We start from the raw sequence: 20034 nt of genomic DNA, 5'->3' as shown, positions 1-20034 counted from the left end.
TGTGTGTTCACACACATGACCCACGTGAAAATGTCATGCTTGTGCGTCGTAATGCGCATAGCAAGTAAATGATATAGGTGCTGTCTTGGGCATAGGGTATTTTAACAAATGCTTTAGCGCAATTGTTAGACCTGGAACAATTTGCGCCTGGAGACACGAAAGTTAACCACACTCGCCCAGCCGCGCGATGGTCCATGCTCCCACCCCACCTCACTCCCCAGCCCTCACCAGCCGCCGCGCCGCGCCGACCCGAGCCATGCCTCCGGGCTCGGCCCTCACCGCTGCGCTGACGTCACAGGCGGCCCACATTGCCTTCCAGCCACCGACCCAGACCGGTGTCATACGGTGTGGGTAGGCTGTGCCGCTTGACAAGTAAGTGAAGCGGCACAGTCTACCGGTACCAGGCGGCTGCTGCCAATGCTGAGCCATAGGAGCCCGGTGGATAAAAAGTAGGTACTCGAACATCAACCTGCCCACGAGTGTACCACTAACTAGGAGCTTAGCCCAGCGGCAGAGGACTGCATGCTGGCACCGTAATCGACAGCGTGATCGCCGTTTTTAGCACTTGTACTGATTCCATGACCAAACATCATTTGATGACATTACATTTTCGACAATATTGGACGCTACGGGAGAGAAGAATGCTCCAAATCGAGGTGCACTCCAGAAGTTTTAAGACTTTTTCACTAGGAGCATTCATTTATTTCAGAGAAGCATGGAACTTCAGTCACCCTCGAAATAGGACCTCCCGAGTTCCATGCACTTGTTGTAGCGCTTCAACCACATCCTGAAGGCCCGCTGGTTGGTAGTCCTTCAAAGTGAAGGTGTCCAGTGCCTTTGTCACAGCCTCTTTCATCTCCTTCTCATCCTCAAAACGGTGAGCCCTCAGCCCTGAGCTTTTCTTTCAGTGTGGGGGACATCCAGAAGCCACATGGGGCCTGATCTGGACTGTATGGGAGGATGAGGGACAGTTTTGATGCCCATCTGTGTCGGGTAGTCCGTCGCCATGATGGTCTTGTGGGCGGGTGCGTTGTCCTGGTGCAGCTTCCACTGGCCAGATTTGAATAGGTCTGGCCTCTTACGGCGAAATATCCTTATGAACTCCCTCAGAACCTCCACGTGTTTTTTATGTAATACTCATGTTTATTTTATACTGATTGATTAAGAGAGGTGCTTTAATTTAAGAATTTTTATTCTTTTGCACCAATCTTATAATATTTTTTTGTATGTTTTGCTCATTTGTAATGTTGAAAATAAATGTGTATGTGTATGTATGTATGTACGTAGTATTTCTTGTTGACTATTTAGCCGTGGGGGACACAGTTGATGAAGATGATGCCTTAGCCGTCAAAGAACGGGATCATTATGAGCTCCCCAGTGCACCTTCTCTGTCTGGGTTTCCTGGGTCTTGGGGAGTCAGTGCGCTTCCATTGAACACACTGTCTCTTGGTCTCTGGACCGTAAAAAATAAATCTAGCTTTCGTCACAGGTCACTAAAGAGTTAATTTGAAATGTTTCTGGGACATTTTTACCAAGCTAAACACAAAATTGTATTGCATAGCGACCCTCCAAGTTGTCTACACAATATCAGCCTGACTATGCTGCACACTGATCACTGTGACAAGCCGCGTGCGACTTGCGGTGTTCAGAGTGATGCCCTAGCCGTCTCTTGCAACGTAGAAAAACAAAATTAGGCAGGTACGTTTATGACAACTACGGTTATATCATATGAGAACGATAGTAATTTATTACTGTTTATATGGGTTCTAACTTCTGGAGTGGACGACGTACCCCTTCCCCGCCACCCCCGGGATCCGTCGGTGGAGTCAACTAGGCTACACCGCTAAGAAGTCGGATATTGTGCAGTCGGATATCGCGACTCTGTTACTCTAAGCCTGGCAACAAAGTTTGAAACATTATCCGAAGACTTTCAAAATCGTCTGAAACCATTTTCACTATCTCTTTGCCTGACTAGGTCTTTAAAATTCTTCCAAAGCTCTGTTGGTGGGCTCCGTTTTATTTCATCCTCACCTACCCTCCGACAGTCGTCTGAACTCTGAAGCCGCGGCGCCACCGCCGCAACAAGATACAAGTAACAAAGCATCTACATAGTTCGGCATAAATTAACAGCCCATCTCTGTTCCCGATCGTAAGTATAGCTTCACGCCGCGCTCAACAGATGGCAGCTCTCTCGCGCGCCACCACAATAAATATCCATTACAACCGCGCGTGGAATGCTGATAAAACGCACCTCTCACATTCAACACCGCACAGAACGCGCGCACAATAAACACACGCAAAGCAGTCACATTCCATAATCAATCACAGCGAAGTTGAGTACACGGCCTCCTGCTCCTAGACCGCTTCCTTATCTCGGACAGAGTTCTGCTGAATCGCCGCTAAAATCTCTGTGCGACGTCGCACGAACAGCTTGCCCCTCTTCCAGGGGTTCTGAAGCTGCAGCGGCCGAAAGTCATCCCTCAGACATCTCTCCCTCGCGCCAATCACTGCCACGAGGCAGAAGGTACGCAGCTGGTCGGCCGAGTACACAGGACCTTGACGACCCTTCAGTACCACAGCCATGTTCAGCTGCTTCACCACCAGATCCACCACCTCACGTGCGCACGTGCGAGGCGTTACGTGCAGTCGTACCGACGTTCCGGCCGCCAGTCCGGTCTCGTATGCCGCGAAAACCTGCAACACGCCCGGCGCCGCCGCCGACGCGTCGTCAGCCTCGTCGGCACTGACTGTGTCCGTTTCTGTGTCATTCGACGACAGACTCCTCGCGGAGGAGGCCAAACTGCTCGCGTCGCTGGGTGAGCGGTCTCCGCCACCACGCATGCGAAGCTGGCGAGTGGGTGGCGCCAGGCGCTCGCCAAAGCTGGGCGTTGAGCGACTGAGTGCCGCGTTCCACTGTCGCTCCACGTCCGCGTGGACGTACACATCGGGCGCAGAACTCTTCCGAAGGTCCGAGGCCACCGAAAGCAGTTGCGTCCCTCCAGTGCCTTCACCACCACTACCACCCACTCCCCCAACAATGCGGGCCGAGTTGGGAGGTCGGGGGCGAGACAGAGAGTCCTCGCTACTCGAGTCTTGGTAACCGAGCAGTGCGCGTCCCTCGTCACCAGCGCCTCGAGACTTGAGCAGGCACTCGGATGTGCGCGACTTTTGGAACTCTGGACGGGGTTTTAGCAGACGCTGAGAGCTGGATCTGTCGAAAGGGAGGGCCAATGGTCAGAAGATGGCAATAGCAACACCCGTTTTCTATGAAGTTATGCGGACTATACGGAGATTGAAGACAAGTTCAGTGGACACTGGGCAATGTCACTACTCACTTTATGATGTCACACAATTTTTGCTCAGTTTACAGAAGGATGAGAGGCAACATTACCCACATTACCCGCATTCATCCACTAGCCATGAAACTTGAAAGTGAAACTCCAAAAAAAGAGAATAATTGCCATGAAAGTAAAAATCAAATTCCAGCGCTATTTCAAGCGTTATCATTCCGCTATTCAAATCGCCACCTTTATTGTATCTGTCCCACAACCAGCGCCACCTTTATCAACTCCGTCATATCAACAGCGCCACCTATATCGCACCTGCGGAACTCGGCCGGGCTGGGCGCCGGCGGGGCCTCCTCCTTTCGCAGCCGTTTGGCGTCTCGAACGGGTGAGACGCTGACATCTCGGCCGTCCCAGGAGCGGAGCGCTGCCACCGAGAGAGGGCAACCCTCCTGCAGAAAGGAAATGAAGTCAGACGGGTCAGAACTAGAGTTGACAGAAACATGTCACTGACTAGCTTGTAATTCTACGGACGGCCTGCTGATCTGTGCAATCTACTGAATCTGTGTCAGCAATCTAAAGAAGGGCCGTCCGTGAATACAACAGCGGGCAGAGCCTGGCGGCGCGGACTGGTGTGACTCCCGTTACGCTCGCCTGGAGCGCCCGAATCGCTGCGGCACTTGCGGTGCGGCGAGCGGTATCGGCGGGTGTCAGCAGAACGCTGTTGGGCCCGGCAGACTGGCGGTAGCCGAGCACTCGCTCTTAGGAGAGCGTCTGGACTGGCAGGCGTGTCCGCTAAGACAGCCTGAGCCAGAGCCAGTGGCAAGGTCCGTGTCAGTATACCGGGTCCGACCAGGGGTACCGGCGTGGCTACAATCAGAGGCGTCTTTAAGGGCGTGTTGCCCACCTCGCTCGACCGTAGCTCGGTGCGACCTTGAAGGTCGGTTGTGCGTGTGTCTCTCCGTCGTCAGCCTTCAGCCCCCTCCGTCTTCCTTCGCCTCTCTTCTTCAAAGTCCTGCTCCGGTTAGAAGTCGAATGTATTTGCACACAATTGGGCGACCGTTGTACTAACAGAACCAAGTGGTAACGAATAGTGCGCATGCGCTATCATGTAGAACGGCGCACAGTTCCTGGAGGTCCACACGCGCAGTGGCGGACACATTAGGTACAGAGAATATATACACGATACAAACATATGACAACAAACATAAACCAACAAACATAACATATGTACACTACGCGATCGGGCACAGCTCGTCACTACACTGCCCCCTCCCTAGACGCGTCGCCGATGAAGGTGACGTGTCGAAATCGATCCGGTGGTCGTGACTCGCGTCCAGAGCGAGTGCGGAGAATCGATCTGGGCTGTGCTGCCGTGGTGATGTCCGTGGTCGATGCTGGCCGCGATGACGCTGCTGGTCGCGGTGTTGTCGGTCGTGTTGTTGGTGCTTCCGTTGGCGCCGGGCGTGGTGTTGGCGCTGCTGGCGGTGCAGGACGTGCGGCCGCCGGAGTGTCGTCATAGAGCAGGAGCTCCGGGCCGCCTGTCTGGGCGGCCGATGACTGCACGTCAGGTGCGCGCTGTGGCTGCTCCTGAGGTTGATCCGGCACCTCGTCCATGAAGGCGGGCTTGCAACGGTCGATGGTGATGACGTCGCGTCGCTGTCGCCGTTGGATGGTGATGGTCTTGTCTGTCCTGTTGATGACTGGGAACGGGCCGTCGTACGGTGCGTCCAGAGGGTAACGGTGGTCGTCCCGCCGAACGAAAACGTACTTTGCCGTCTTCAGCGCCTCCGGGACGTACGTGGCGCGCTTGGTTGTCCGTGGCAGAGTGGGTCGAAGCTGAGCCATGGCGCGTCGCAGGTCCTTGACGAAGGAGGCTGGTGATGCGTCTGCTGTGCGGCTGTTGTCGAAGAACTCGGCTGGGAGTCGCAGTGGAGAGCCGTATACCAGTTCAGCTGGGGACGCCTGCAGGTCGGTTTTGATGGTGGCGCGGATGCCCAGCATGACCAGCGGCAGCACGTCTGTCCACGAGGCAGCTTGGTGGGCACGGAGGCTGGCCTTCAGCTGACGGTGGAACCGCTCGACCATGCCGTTGCAGGCCGGGTGGTAGCTGGTTGTCCGAGTCCGCTGGCAGCCGAGGAACCGCTGAAGCTCCGACCAGAGGGCAGACTCGAACTGAGCGCCGCGGTCGGTGGTGATGATAGATGGAACACCGAACCTGGCGATCCAGTGCTCGAGGAAGGCTCGAGCCACCGTGGTGGTGCGAATGTCTGGCAGCGGGATGGCTTCTGGCCACCGAGTGAACCGGTCGACGCACGTCAGAAGGTACGAGTGGCCTCTTGATGGAGGCATCGGACCGACGAGGTCTACATGGACGTGGTCGAAGCGTTGCTGAGGCGGCTGGAAGGTGCCGACGTCGGACTTGGTGTGCCGGCCGATCTTGCAGCGCTGGCAGGCGAGGCAGGTTCGGGTCCAGCGGCGCACGTCACGATCCATACCGGGCCAGACGAACCGCTTGGAGACGATCTTGACGGTGGCCTCGACGCCAGGGTGCGACAGGTCGTGCAGAGCCTTGGCGAAGGGCCGGCGCAGCGCCTCTGGGAGGACCGGCCGAGGCGATCCGGTGGACTCGTCGCAGAGCAGACGGAGTCCATCGCCGACCGGGATGTGGCGCAGGCGCAGTGAGGTGTCTGAGGCCTCGAGTTCTTCCAGCGAGCCGTCTTCGGACTGGGCCTTGGCGATGGCAGTGAAGTCGGCGAGCGGGGGGCGCGGCTGGGCCACCATCGAGACCGTGCGCGACAGCGTGTCGGCGACCACGTTGTCTTTGCCAGGCACATGGCGGATGTCCGACACGAACTGGCCGATATAGTCAAGGTGGCGGACCTCTCGTGGTGAGTAGCGGTCGGACGAGGAGCCGACGGCCGTTACCAGCGGGCGGTGGTCCGTAAAGACAATTGCCGACCGGCCTTCGATCGAGTGCTTGAAATGTCGGACGGCCAGGTAGATGGCGAGCAGCTCGCGCCCGAACGTACTGTACTTCTTCTCTGCAGGTTGAAGCGTCTTGGAGAAGAAGCTTAGCGGCTGCCACTCGCCAGCTACGTGCTGTTGGAGGACGGCGCCCACTCCGCAGTCTGAGGCGTCGACGAAGAGGGCGAGCGGCGCGTCCGGGACCTGGTGCGCGAGGTGCGTCGCCGCGGCCAGGGCGTCCTTGATGTGTCGGAAGCGCTGGCGTGTCGCGTCCGTCCACGCGACGGGCGCTTTGGAGTTCTTGCCCTTGTTAGTGAGCAGGGCGTGCAGGGGCTGCAAGAGTTCGGCGGCCCGGTGGACGAAGCGGTGATAGTACGCCACCATCCCCAGGAACCTCCGCAGCTGGGACTGCGTGGTCGGCTCTGGAAAGTTCCTGATGGCTTCGACTCGTCCAGGCAGCGGGCGGACGCCGTCGGCGTCCACCGAGTGGCCGAGGAACACCACCTGCTGCTGACCCAGGACGCACTTGTGCCTGTTGACGACGACGCCGTAGGTGTTGAGGCGCTGAAGTACGTGGTCCAGGAGCTGCAGGTGGTGTTCGGCAGTCGGGCTGGCAAGCAGGATGTCGTCGAGGTAAACGAAGCAGCCCGGTATGCCGCGGAGGACCTCATCCATGAAACGCTGGAAGGTCTGTCCAGCGTTCCTGAGGCCGAATGGCATCCGGACGCATTCGTAGAGGCCGAACGGTGTAGTTATGGCGGTCTTGGCGACGTCGGCAGGTTCCACGGGTATCTGGTGAAACGCCTTCACCAAGTCGATCGTGCTGAAGACGGCACACCCGTGCAGGTCGGCCGAGAAGTCTCGCAGGTAGGGAAGCGGGTACCGGTCCGGCAGAGTGCGGGCGTTCAGCGCCCTGTAGTCCCCACAGGGGCGCCACTCGCCGGGAGACTTCTTGGGCGCCATGTGGAGAGGCGAGGCCCAGCTGCTGCTGGACGGGCGGATGGTGCCCTGCCGTAGCATCTTGTCGAATTCTGTTTTGGCGATGTGTGTCCGGTCTGGTCGCAGTCGCCGTGGCCGCTGGTGCACTGGCGGCCCGGTGGTGACGATATGGTGTGTCACACTGTGCTTGACTGGTGCCGGGCCGGGCGCTGGCGATGTTACGTCCGGGTAGCGGGCGAGGACGGCGGCATAGCGAGCAGCAGCCTGCTCGTGGATGAGGCGCACGCCGATGGAGCACAGTCGTGACCGCTGGGCGCTGGCGCACACGGTGCCGTCTCGCAGGAGGCGTTGGCTGGCGACGTCGACGACGAGCTGGTGTGCGGCCAAGAAGTCGGTGCCCAGGATCGGTGTGGTGACATCGGTGATAAAAAATCGGTGCTTCAGGCTGTGATGGCGGCTTAACGTGACGTCCAGCAGACAGGTGCCGTAGACGGCGATTGGCGAGCCGTTTGCCGCGACGAGCTGCTGGCCGGCAGGAGCAGGGGTCAGCGTGGACTTCTTGGGTAGGCAGCGGCGTGGCAGCACGCTGACCTGCGCTCCGGTGTCAATCAGAAATTGATGATTGGTCTTCGTGTCACGCACGAAGAGGAGCGGCGCGGCGGTGGGAAGTGCGCCCGCGCATTGCGCCAAGAGCGCGGGGCCGCCTAGTTTTCCGCCCAACTGCATGGCGATTCGCAGCGGCGTGCCCTGTTGCCGAACCGCTGATGGTACCAGCAGAGGTCGTCTTCGTTCGTCGGCGTCGGAGAGCGCGCTGGTGTCGGCGGCCGTGATGAGCTAGGCGCCCGTCGTCGGCGGGATTGGCTCCGGCCACGATCCCGTCGGAGCGCGTCTTGTAGGCGCCGGTTGCTGGCCTCGAGGCCTCGGTGGCTGGCCTGGAGGCTGTCCATCTTGGCGACTAAGGTCGCTACGACGGCCTCTAGTCCGGCTGAAGGTTGAGCCGGTGCCGGTGTCGCAGGCTGCGGCGGCGGGGCGGTGACGACCGCTACCCTCTGGTCCGGTCCGCTGGCGTCCAGGTAGCGGTCTGCCGCTTCTGCCAGCGCGTCCAGTGCGCTGTCGGCCGGCAGTAGGGCCAGGGCAGCGCGGACGGGCTGCGGCAGACGTTGTTTGAAGAGTGTCCGGAACAGCTCCGTGTCCACGGGAGCGTCCCCGGCGGCGGCCAGCTCGTTCCTCATGGAACGGAGGAGCGCCGTCGGCTTTTGGTCGCCGAGCTGCTGTCGGCTGAGTAGCGACTGCAGCCTGTCGGCCCGGGATTGCGCAAGGCGAGACTTCAGCGCGTCGCACAGGGCGGTGAATGACCTTGATGTCCTTATCACGTCCTTGACCTGGACGGCGATAGTCGCTGGCAGGTTGGCGACTAGAAGTTTGTACCGGAGCTCGTCGGAGCTTACGCCGCTGATGTCGAACGCGCATTCGACCTGTAGGAGCCATAGATCGGGCTCTTCTGGCGTATATGGCGGCAGGCGGAACGAAGCTAGCGGCCGTTGAGCGGTCTCAGCTGGAGGCCCGTTGGACACAGTCGCGGGAGGGGCGCCCCGCGGTGCTGCGTTGTCCAACTCCGTGGCGTCCGGCATGACTGGGTTGGAGTATCACGTCGGGGTCACCAGTGTAATTCTACGGACGGCCTGCTGATCTGTGCAATCTACTGAATCTGTGTCAGCAATCTAAAGAAGGGCCGTCCGTGAATACAACAGCGGGCAGAGCCTGGCGGCGCGGACTGGTGTGACTCCCGTTACGCTCGCCTGGAGCGCCCGAATCGCTGCGGCACTTGCGGTGCGGCGAGCGGTATCGGCGGGTGTCAGCAGAACGCTGTTGGGCCCGGCAGACTGGCGGTAGCCGAGCACTCGCTCTTAGGAGAGCGTCTGGACTGGCAGGCGTGTCCGCTAAGACAGCCTGAGCCAGAGCCAGTGGCAAGGTCCGTGTCAGTATACCGGGTCCGACCAGGGGTACCGGCGTGGCTACAATCAGAGGCGTCTTTAAGGGCGTGTTGCCCACCTCGCTCGACCGTAGCTCGGTGCGACCTTGAAGGTCGGTTGTGCGTGTGTCTCTCCGTCGTCAGCCTTCAGCCCCCTCCGTCTTCCTTCGCCTCTCTTCTTCAAAGTCCTGCTCCGGTTAGAAGTCGAATGTATTTGCACACAATTGGGCGACCGTTGTACTAACAGAACCAAGTGGTAACGAATAGTGCGCATGCGCTATCATGTAGAACGGCGCACAGTTCCTGGAGGTCCACACGCGCAGTGGCGGACACATTAGGTACAGAGAATATATACACGATACAAACATATGACAACAAACATAAACCAACAAACATAACATATGTACACTACGCGATCGGGCACAGCTCGTCACTACAAGCTTGTGGTTAAAAATGGGCACGCCTGTTTGAGCAAAATAGCATTGCGAACTTTTTTAAAAACGTGATCAATATAAAACTAATAACAAAAAAATGATGCATATCAAACCATTTCCTCGGTCTTATCTGTTTTAGGGGCATTGGAAGCTTCCTTGTTAAACATAAGGGATTTTTTTGTTACAAAAAATACAAATACTATGAAGTTTTCCCAAAAGCGCAGTTCGCCAAATAATTTTCCCATCTTTCTTCTCTATGCCAGGAGGCAGCAGCCCATAGCCATCATCCCATGCCATCCCCCCGCGATCCGTACCTGCGTCTTATCCCTGGCCCAGGCGATGGCGTCTGTGAGCCAGCGAGAGGTCCTCCACACACCCTCCAGTTCCGTCTGGAAGGTCTGCAGCTGCGAGAGACGGCCCCGCGCCTCGCTGATCTCGGCGTCACTGAATGCCTGGTGGAGAAGAGGGGATACTGTCACTGTCCCGACAATCCTCTTGGATAGTTCCATGGCGATGTTTTTTTTTTTTATTGACAGCGATCACAAGAAAATGAGGCATGTAAAACATGACACGTCGGATATAAATATAAAAACTACACTTCAGGTCAAGTTAGCCTCCAATATCCCACGTGGAACGATGTACGTAACTCCAGTGTAACTAGAAGATAAATGCAACCGAGAGAAAGGTTGAGACTGAGATTATTGGAGGATGACACAATACCAAATTACTAAGGCAGAACCCTCCAAATGCCCCACATCTCAGTCATCTTTAGAACCCTTCCCGAGCCGACAATTACGGCGCTTGTTCGTACCTCTCTGTGAGCGTGCTGCGCCATGATGGTATCCGTCTCCAGGATGGAGCTGATGCGACTGTAGCGGCTCACGAAAGAGCGCTGGTAGGTCATCATGTGTACCATCTCGAAAATCTGCAAACACCGGAGTCTATGTGAGCGACAGCGCAGTGAGAAAAGTGAACAAACGAATGACACTGTCCGAATAGCAGCATCGTAGTGAGGAGATCGACAGCGTAGGCGATGCCAGCTGCCAATCATGTCTACCGATAGGCGTTATCACAAGTGTATTCGCGGCCATTGGGGCGACATAAGAAAAGAAGAAACCAACTGGCCCCAAGAAATTTAAATTATCAGTTAGCATGCATTTTTCCTTGATGTGTAGAGAATTTACCATTACATATTTGTTACAGAAAATTGCATTTAAAATCTTCCATTTATGCTTTTTTCATCGTTTGCACAATATGTTCTTTTACTAAGCTAGAAACACTAATTAGAAGTAGTTCCCGCATCATCAAGAACAATAAGGAAGGCTTGAAGTGAATAAAATAATTTAAACGGTTTTGTAATCTATGTGAAGGCACTTCTAAAATTGCCTGTAGAAATATTGAAGGCAAAAGTTCAACTTTTTCACAAGACGGATGTCTATAAACCTATTTAACTTGTGACAACTCAGCCGGTATTTCGTCGCCTACAGCCCAGCTTTCCCTAGTGACCGATAGAGGCGCTGCTATCGATGTCCGCCCGTGCCGCCTAACGCGTGGGAGAAGCGCCTCTGTCTAGCGCTACGACGTAATGGCGCAGAAAACACCCAACACTGCCAAATCTCAACATGATAAACAGTACCTAAATTATACCTTATTTTATGCACATCACCATCACTATCCCAACAAATCCATTCACCACATACCTGGACGGGCAGGCGGAGGCAGTCGTTGGGCGCCGTCAGCTCCTCCGTCTGTTTGATCGAGCACACCTGATCAGCAGCCGGTACCAGCAGCAGGAAACTGGTGGTGCCGTTCAGCTCCAGCACCTCGGCGTTGTACAGCCTGTTCAGAAAGAATGGAGTTGTTAGGACAGCACCTCGGCGTTATACAGCCTGCCCAGAAAGAATGGAGTTGTTAGGACAGCACCTCGGCGTTGTGTAGCCTGCCCAGAAAGAATGGAGTTGTTAGGACAGCACCTCGGCGTTATACAGCCTGCCCAGAAAGAATGGAGTTGTTAGGACAGCACCTCGGCGTTGTACAGCCTGTCCAGAAAGAACTCCGGAGTTGTTAGGACTTTAGTATTGGATAGTGGGCGCATGCATGGACTACAAAACCTTCACTTTGTGCATATATTGTCGGCTGGAGAGGCGGTGAGAGTGGCAGAAGACCTACTGGTGCAGCCTACCGGGAGAATCCTATGGAAAGTTTAGCAGTTCAGCGTTCTATAATCCACAATGGCACAAGCCTGACCCGGGGAACGGAGTAGGAGCTATAGCAATGCCGTACTGTACAGCCTGTCCGGAAGAAGGGAGCAAAATCTTAAGGACCTCCACATTTGACAGGTTTTCGGGGAAAAGAGGGGAAAATGATTAAATTGATTGTGTCTCACTTCCTCAACTGTGATTTGCCGCTCCTTCATTCTCCCCTCCCCTGATTGACTGCCCAGTACCCACCCTCCTTCCTCACTTGAAATTGGTCACTCCCCATCCTCCTCTCCCCTAATTGGTCGCCACCCCGCCTTTCTAACCTGTGATTGGCCGCCTGTTCCGCGGGAACGTCCATCAGTTTGAGCAGCCGCCGTACCGCTGTCTCCACCTGGGTCCTGAACCGTGACGTCACACTCAAGCTGGATGACGTCACGCCGGGTGTGACGTCACCGTCCTCCTCGGAGGTCGGCGGCCGGTAGGAGGAGCTCTCCTGGAGCCACTCCCACTCCTCACTGAAAAGACACCACAGAAACGCTGGGTTACCACTGTGCCATAGACAGCAAATGCTAGAGTCAATTGAGAGGGATACAATGCGAGAGTCAAACATGCGAGAGATATCTGCATGACGACCAAGTAAGATGAGTTGAGCGATTAGGTTAATAGCAGTAGATGTCAATCAAATTTTAAGATTAACGTTTATTACGGAGCGAGCGAAGCGAGCGTAGTCTTTCCTTAGATTAACGGAAATTTCTGAGTATGAGCGGCCGGCCGGCCGGCCGGCCGGCCGTAGTCACGCTTTTGCGAGGCTTATATCTCAGCAACCACTTGACCGATTTACATGCGGTAATTTTTGTAGGGTAGCTTCATCTCTTCTACCAAGTATTGCACTATTCCCGATGCATGTGGGTGACCCCTTATGCACGTGCCACGTGCAAAACCAAGAGGTGTCACTTTTGTAATTGTTACAATATCTCGGTAACTACTGGGCCGATTGCGCTGAGAGTTGGCATGTAGGTAGGCACCCACTAGGCAATGCATATCCATGTGCCAGAGTTGGGGTGCTGCTGCACGTGCGCACGTGCAGGGGTCGTTTCCAGATCTCGAGAACGGCTGGACCGATTGCGCTCAAATTTGGTACACGGTTACGGAGCAGTTAGTAGGGTGCCGTGCACAAGTCAGTTGGGACCCATTTTGCACGTGCGCACGTGCAGGGTGCCGCTTCCAGATCTCGAGAACGGCTTGGCCGATTGTGCTCAAATTTGGCACATCGCTAGAGACCGGTTAGTAAGGTGCCGTGCACAAGTCAGTTGGAGGTACCCCCTCGCAATTTCGCACGTGCAAGGCCCACCCTCTCGCTCGCTCCGTTAGTCGCCACAAAAGGCGTTATACTGGTACTTGCACAACAAGTGTGGGAAAGTTATCACAATACATTCACTCACTGGATGTAGTGACTAGTGAGCCTTTGCAAAAATAATACAAAGACCCTTCAATAAGTACACCACTTATTTATACTTCTATCATCGATCTGTTTGGCGTTCATATTTATCAGTAACCACCAGACTGAGCTCCCGTACAAACAAGCCTCTTCACCTTCCACTAACTCTTCCACTAACTCAACACTAAATCTCCCCACGTATTCCAGCGACCAGCACATCCACCGTCTCACCTGCTGACGTGCGGGTTGTCTCTGACGCGCACGTGCGGCAGGACATTCGGCTTGTCCTTGGACACGCTGACCCGTATGATGTCGACTGACGTCTGACATTGCAGGTAGCCGAGGTAGAGTCCCCGGGACACGCCGACCGAGGAGACCATGTGGTACGTGATGATGTCCTGGTGGAGGGAGAGGTTGCTGTCAGTGTGCTGCAAGTTTGAGGTTATAGAGATGACGAGAAGAGAGAGCGATGTTATCTGTATTTTTCGAGGTTCGCTATTTTGAATGAATTTGGAGCTTAGACCAAAATGAGCGAGCGACTTTGGAAGGTAGCTCATCCTGCAATTATAGCGCTACTTACACGGTACATCAGCTATTGATCAGGCTCAAAAAGACAAAAACAGCAGCGATGAATTCGCGCAGACACATTGCCTAAATTATTTGTGTTAACTATGTGCCGGATGCCAAATTGGTATTTCCAAGCATGACATTTCTCACAGCTAATCGCTTGCGATAAGACCCCACTAGCTTTCCCTACCTATCCCCGACACCAAATGTCTCACCACCAGATGTCTCTGTCGCCTCACCTTGATCTCAGAGATGAGACTCTCGCCGACAGTCGGCTCTTCCTCCGACGTGGAGACCTTCCTTTGCAGCTTGTTCACCTGCTGCCACCTAACAGAGGCCGACGGAAGCTTGCCCGACCTGGCGACGAGAAGTGACAATGTGAATGGTTAGCGATAAGGGCTACAGTGAATACCTACACTATGGGGGCGATGAAGCAGAGCCAGTGAGAACACTTTTCAGATTGAGTGTGACGACTGATGATGTTATATGCAATTTAAATGTGGAATGACGTGAAAACAAAAATTACGATACGCTGTTTTGATTGGTAAATTCATGCTATCTGACCCTAATAATCCACCGGTGCACTTAATTATTTTGACATGCTTCTAAAGCGTCACCTAAAACAATCCTACTACTGATAATCTTTCCTTGTTTGTTGTGTCTAATGGGTACCAGTGCGTAAAAGCAACAATGATACGACTATCAGCGACGCTTCAAAGCGATAGTGGCTCGCCGCTCAACGATTTGGTTTATTTAACCACGGATATTGAGTCTAGCTTATTCTGCTACGATAGCTATGCAAACACCGCTACCTTTAGTGCGGTACCGTTGAAGCATACCAGACTCATACGTCCTATACTTTGTTATGTTTATTCACATACATGATACAAACGTCCTCAGCATTCGTCGCGTCTACTATGCTTTTCAGACCCCATGAGACCCTAATTTTCGGCGATAATTTATTTACTATTTGTCCAATTTGCTTCAAATTTTCACAGTGCACATTTCAGCTCAAGCGCCAATTTTCGCCAATATGATCTCTTAACAAAATATCAAATTTTAGGGTACTTGTCGTTGCCTCGTAATGTTAAAATCGGCTTCGTAAATCCGTCAGTGGAGTAGAGGCTATCCAAGCGTAGGTGTGACGTCACAAACACGTGACCATTAAGCTCCGCCCTCCCGGCGGACGGGGTAGTGACCTTGGCCGGTCAGTCGGCTGCGTGGAGCGGGCGGGGCAGTAGCTGTCGCACCGGGGCGGCTCGCATGGACCGTAGCTGCCGTGCAGTTGTCGTTGCAGCCGTAATTTCATCGAATGAGCTAAATAGCGCGCATGTAACGCACCAGCTGAAGCCCTCGACTAATTGTATCTATCACAAATGTACGTACACCTTGTTCAGTCACAAAAAATATATATTTCCACACAAGATTCGGGGCTTGTGAAAAAAACGCGCATAAAAGACGCGTTGATTTCAAATGATTGCGTAAGATTATGTATCGCGTCAGACTACGTCAAAATTGCAAAACAGCATCTTAACATGATGCAATTTATGTGTTTGATATATGAAATTTGATTAGGAATGTATGCCGGCGTGATCGATTTATATCATCCCGGTGCAACTAAGCATTGAACACCTTCAGGACTAATCCATTTGATCATCGACTTAGGTTGAGGAGGTCGCCAGACTAACTTTGCCCCCAGAGCTTGTGTGTTGAAATGCAAACATGAAAAGTAAAGCCTAGAGATAGTTTCCTCACCATTGAGGACATACCTACTGTTACTTAAGTTTTACAAAAAAGATACGAGTTTATTGATGACCGTTCTCGTGTAGTGCCCAACGTCCGCCTGCTGCACATTGCTATTTCTTTTTGTGCACGTCTTAACAAATAACACACACATGACACCGCGATAATGGGACCGTATTAGCGCCGGCGAAAATCACGGGACATTAGTGAAAGGGCAGACTGCGGCGACCCCTAGGTTGATGAACAGCTAGGGAGAACAACATTCGACAGATGGCAGCACTAGACGAGATAATCAGGCAATACTTTAATATTAATGGGAAAGGAAATAATGCCAATGTTTGCCCTCACCAAGCATGTTACAACGACAATGGAATTATTAGGTATAATAAATATGTGAGTAGCAAATCCAACAAAAAACAAAATCCGTGAAAGAAAGGCAACGCTGGAAAACATCACCATAGTTTTCCGACGCCGAAAGAGTTCCTGCACACCGGCATCAGCGAGAGAAAAAAACCTAGGATCCAACAGACCCGCCCACCACCCCACCATCACCACATTCCTTCCCCAGTCTCCTTCCCCTCCGCTCGGTGTCTTTCAGCTACACAAGAAGGAATCGGCAGACACAGACACCTGGGCGAGCGAGGAGGGGAAGTCGAGACCGTGTTGCCGCCAAAAAAAGAGAAAACAACCAAGGTAGGTGGTAGGTAGGGGAAAGTGGGGTAAGACGGTCAGGGTAGGTAAGACGGGCACCCCTTCTGCAGACCAAACCAATAGCGCTACGAGCAAGAAAAGTTAGGACCAGAATTGCCTTTCCCACTACACACCACCATTCAAGTCTGGTGAATTTGTGTTCAGTCGATAATCTTTTATTTTGATTTCTTTAAAACACTCATTTCATTGAAAACATCCATAATGTATTGTGCAAGCTTTTGTGTACAGCACTATAGAGTTAAAAACTCGCAATCACTTGTGGTACACTCATATGCCAACAGTGTTCATTTACGGCGGATTTGCTTTGTCTGCATCAAATTGTCCACAGCGAAAAATCGTGCTGAACTTCTGACATTGAGTTTGGGGTAAGACGGGCAACTATGAACCCAATGGGTCTGTAATGGTGAAAATATTTTTGTTGCTGTAGGAAAAAAGAAGCATTTCTAATAAGAATATGTTCGATTCCGATACTCACAGACATGTTAGCAATATTCCTTCGGCACAGTTTATTCTCGAATAATGAATGTGAAAAACGGTTCTACATGGCTTCTGAACTAGGGCCTATATAGGAGCATACGCCTTCTGCACGAATCTCGTATACTGCCATTTCCGAAGCACTTGAGACCAACGAGCGACTGTATAAATGCGGCTAATCTCGGGCATTTGTTGCGAGCTGCGCTGATCGGTGAAAGAAGCTGGCCGTCTTGCCCTACCCATGTGACCGTCTTACCCCATGGGGTGGGGTAAGACGGGTTTTTGCAAGGTTTTGCAAAAATAGCTGCAGTTTATTTGTTGAATCAGGTCTAAGTCTCATCTTCTGGCAAATGAAAGTAAAATGTCTGAAAAAGGTTTTCACCCAGTTTCCCGTTTCTATGATGTTTCTAACCGGCCGAAAAATGGCTCCAAAGTTAAGGTGCCCGTCTTACCCCACTTTCCCCTAACTACACCTGCGCTATCTACATCAGCTGCCCGCATGACACTAAAGGCCATTTCTACCATACGACACATTATGCTTCTGCCCCACCCGGCGCCCCGCACCGCTTCACGAATCACGAATACGGTCGTTTCGCTGGAGCGATGCCCCAGGCAATCGGCCGTGCCCGAGACTCTTCATCCTACTTTGTTGCTTTCTGCGCCTTCCTCAGAAACATTTATTGGCACTGCCAAATATATCAATATTTTTGGGTTAAGCACAGGCTTACACATGATCTTATAGGTAATCGGGTAGTGACCTGACCCAACCTGACGATGAGATAGGTGCAACTCCAGCTTAAATAAATGTTCAGAGTCCAAGAGTCTATCCACCTTTCCTTCTACGGCCGGTCCCGTTCCAATAGATCCTACCTTGATTCTGATCCTTCTGAATATTCTGAGCTGGTTCGACGTTTAAGTACCAAAATAAGGTGAAGAGGATACCAAATGCCCTCAAACGGATAATTTTTTGGCTTTCGTCCCGAAACAACTTTGCCAGCTTCACTTGTCTCCAGTATGTGGTCCCGCTCCGACCTCTCCGCGGTGCTGACACCGACTGAAGCGGCATAGACCCATCGCGGTCACGGCCAGTGGGCGGAGTTTAGTTGGGCCCGGCGCAACGTGATTGGCCAGCGCTCCTATCCAATCCGGTGCGGTAGCGAGCGAGCCTCTATCCGAGTGCAAAAACTGATTAACATTACGAGCCAACGACAAGTGCTCTAAATTTTGATATTTTGTTAAGAGACCATATTGACAAAAATTGGCGCTTGAGCTGAAATATCGTCTGCCAAAATTTCAAGCTAATTGGACAAAAATTGAAGAAATTATCGCCGAAAAGCAGGGTCTCATGGGGTCTGAAATGCATAGTAGTGTCTACTGTCTACTCCACACGACATACACAGTGGGGTACTTCGTCTCCCTCCAACCCTCCATCTCCTTCACTGACCTCATGTGGTAGATGACGACGAACACCAGGGTGCCATGGCTGTCCCGCAGCGGTTTGAAGTACAGCTGACCCAGGTCCTGAACACCCAGAGCCGACTGTAGAGAGGTAGAGACGGGGTGTTAAGGCTTAGGACGGTGTGATGTAGGTATTGCAGTTACAGTTGGATAAAAATTAACTTTATTTGTAAATGCTAAGAAAATATGGTTTGAATTGAAACCATATACATGCATCATTTCAAGGCTCTAAATATTCTAATTCCATACATTATAGCGGGTGTTTGCTTGAAAACATAAAACCTGGCAAATGACAACCACTAAAATAATCATGGTATAATTCAAATGCGCATTACGATCCTCCCAGTCCAGTTAATCAACAAACTCACAACTATTCGTCGCCTCCCAAGCCAATTGCCATCAAAATTACATCCAATCCTCCCAGCCTTGCCAATCATTACCGTCCTTACAGCTAGCTTACAGTCAAACATATCGTCCATCTCAGCCAGACATCACCAACCTGCAGCTGCTCGGCGGCGGCCAGCAGTTTGATACGGAAGTGGACAGACGAGGAGCTCAGAGATCTCTCCATGTCCTGGCGCAGTGACCGGACGTCGTCCCACGTGCAGGCCACCTGACCGGTCACAGGTTAACGGTCAATGATTGCATGAGTCAAGTTTGAGTTATCGACGAGACACGATGAGCCATGGATCACGGCTAAGTATGGGATGAGTCGCTTTCAGGTCAGATACCAGTCACTGGTCAGTGGTCACAGTAAACATCCACAATTAGTTGGAGGATGGGAGCTAAGGACACGTTCGAGCAGTCTAAATAAGCAGGCAATTCGTTCGAATTCAGGCCAGTTCCCAAGCACACGGTCCAGCGTCGGCTTCTAGCATCGAATGTCATACGAGCAATAATGCTGGATAATAGGAGCAGGGACCTTTCACGCCCGGCCGTTAAGCTTGGTCACTAGACACGAACAAGAGGTGTTCCTACAGTTATCCCATTTTATGCAGCCGGCTTTGGAAGTTAGTATGTGCTAGTGCCCTTTGAAAGTGTCTACTATACCATCTGTGATTAGAAAAAGATACGCATATATCTCCAAACAAACACAAGTCTAGGGTCAGCCCCTCTGACTCATGTCAGCTCAATGAAAGCCGCTACGACAGGTCAGCGACCCATGATATCATCCTGTAGCGCCCTCCGTTTACTCTGTGCCTACTCGACTGGTTAAAAACCATAACACGTCCAAAGTAAACAGCATTTAGCGGTGACCCGTCTCTTAAAAGATGCCGCGTCTAGATAAGGAACGTACGATTTAGAGAGGAGCTTTTAAACGTTGAAGCTAATCGTCTGTCAGCAGATGATCGTTTATGATGATTATGTTTCATAAACGTCATTACGTCATTGAATTAGAATATCACGGTACGAGGGTCTATCATAATCAAGTTTAGTTGTGACGTTATGGTTGAGCTGAGAAGCATAGAAGATAAGAAGAGAAATTTTGAATGATATTCTCGAACGGTGATAAGATTCTACCGTCTTCGCTTTTATTTTCTCACCTTCATTAGCCAATGAAAGTCGGCGTGAATGGAGCTCGGGTAGGACTCATCCACTTCCAGGACCGGTAGAAAGTCCTCGGTTGTCATGGCAACACGGTCCTCGTGGTAGATGACGCTAGCCAGGTACACGCCGCTGCAAGATAAGAAAGCCAGTCAAAATCACGCTCGCAACCAGGGCATGTTGAATGAGGCTGCATCATTGAAAAGCAATCTGAAACTTGTGATGAAAGAAATTATGGCAAACCTAGTGCAACTGAGTAAGAGATTGTCCTCATTCGACATAGCCAAATAAAGCTTGAAAT

General features: G+C 52.5%; 1 protein-coding gene across 1 annotated transcript in view; it reads right to left on the bottom strand.

Moving 5' to 3' along the window:
• Positions 1-1997: 1997 nt before the first annotated feature.
• Positions 1998-20034, bottom strand: part of LOC122372931 — a 53663-nt gene continuing 35626 nt past the window's right edge. Inside the window, exons 9-19 of the mRNA XM_043350613.1 lie at positions 19733-19865; positions 18688-18801; positions 18175-18269; positions 14042-14159; positions 13467-13633; positions 12121-12312; positions 11297-11435; positions 10408-10521; positions 9911-10048; positions 3603-3736; positions 1998-3211 (exon numbers count right to left, since the gene is read on the bottom strand). Of these exons, the coding sequence (XP_043206548.1) occupies positions 2356-3211; positions 3603-3736; positions 9911-10048; positions 10408-10521; positions 11297-11435; positions 12121-12312; positions 13467-13633; positions 14042-14159; positions 18175-18269; positions 18688-18801; positions 19733-19865 (2200 nt within the window). The 3' untranslated portion in view covers positions 1998-2355. The remainder of the gene's footprint in view (positions 3212-3602; positions 3737-9910; positions 10049-10407; positions 10522-11296; positions 11436-12120; positions 12313-13466; positions 13634-14041; positions 14160-18174; positions 18270-18687; positions 18802-19732; positions 19866-20034) is intronic.

The sequence above is a fragment of the Amphibalanus amphitrite genome, unplaced genomic scaffold, assembly GCF_019059575.1.
Source record: "Amphibalanus amphitrite isolate SeventyFive unplaced genomic scaffold, NRLGWU_Aamphi_draft 001420F_arrow, whole genome shotgun sequence".
Classification (NCBI taxonomy): domain Eukaryota; kingdom Metazoa; phylum Arthropoda; class Thecostraca; order Balanomorpha; family Balanidae; genus Amphibalanus; species Amphibalanus amphitrite.
The sequence above is the reverse complement of the archived record's forward strand: the minus strand, read 5'-3'. Positions and strand labels throughout refer to the sequence as shown.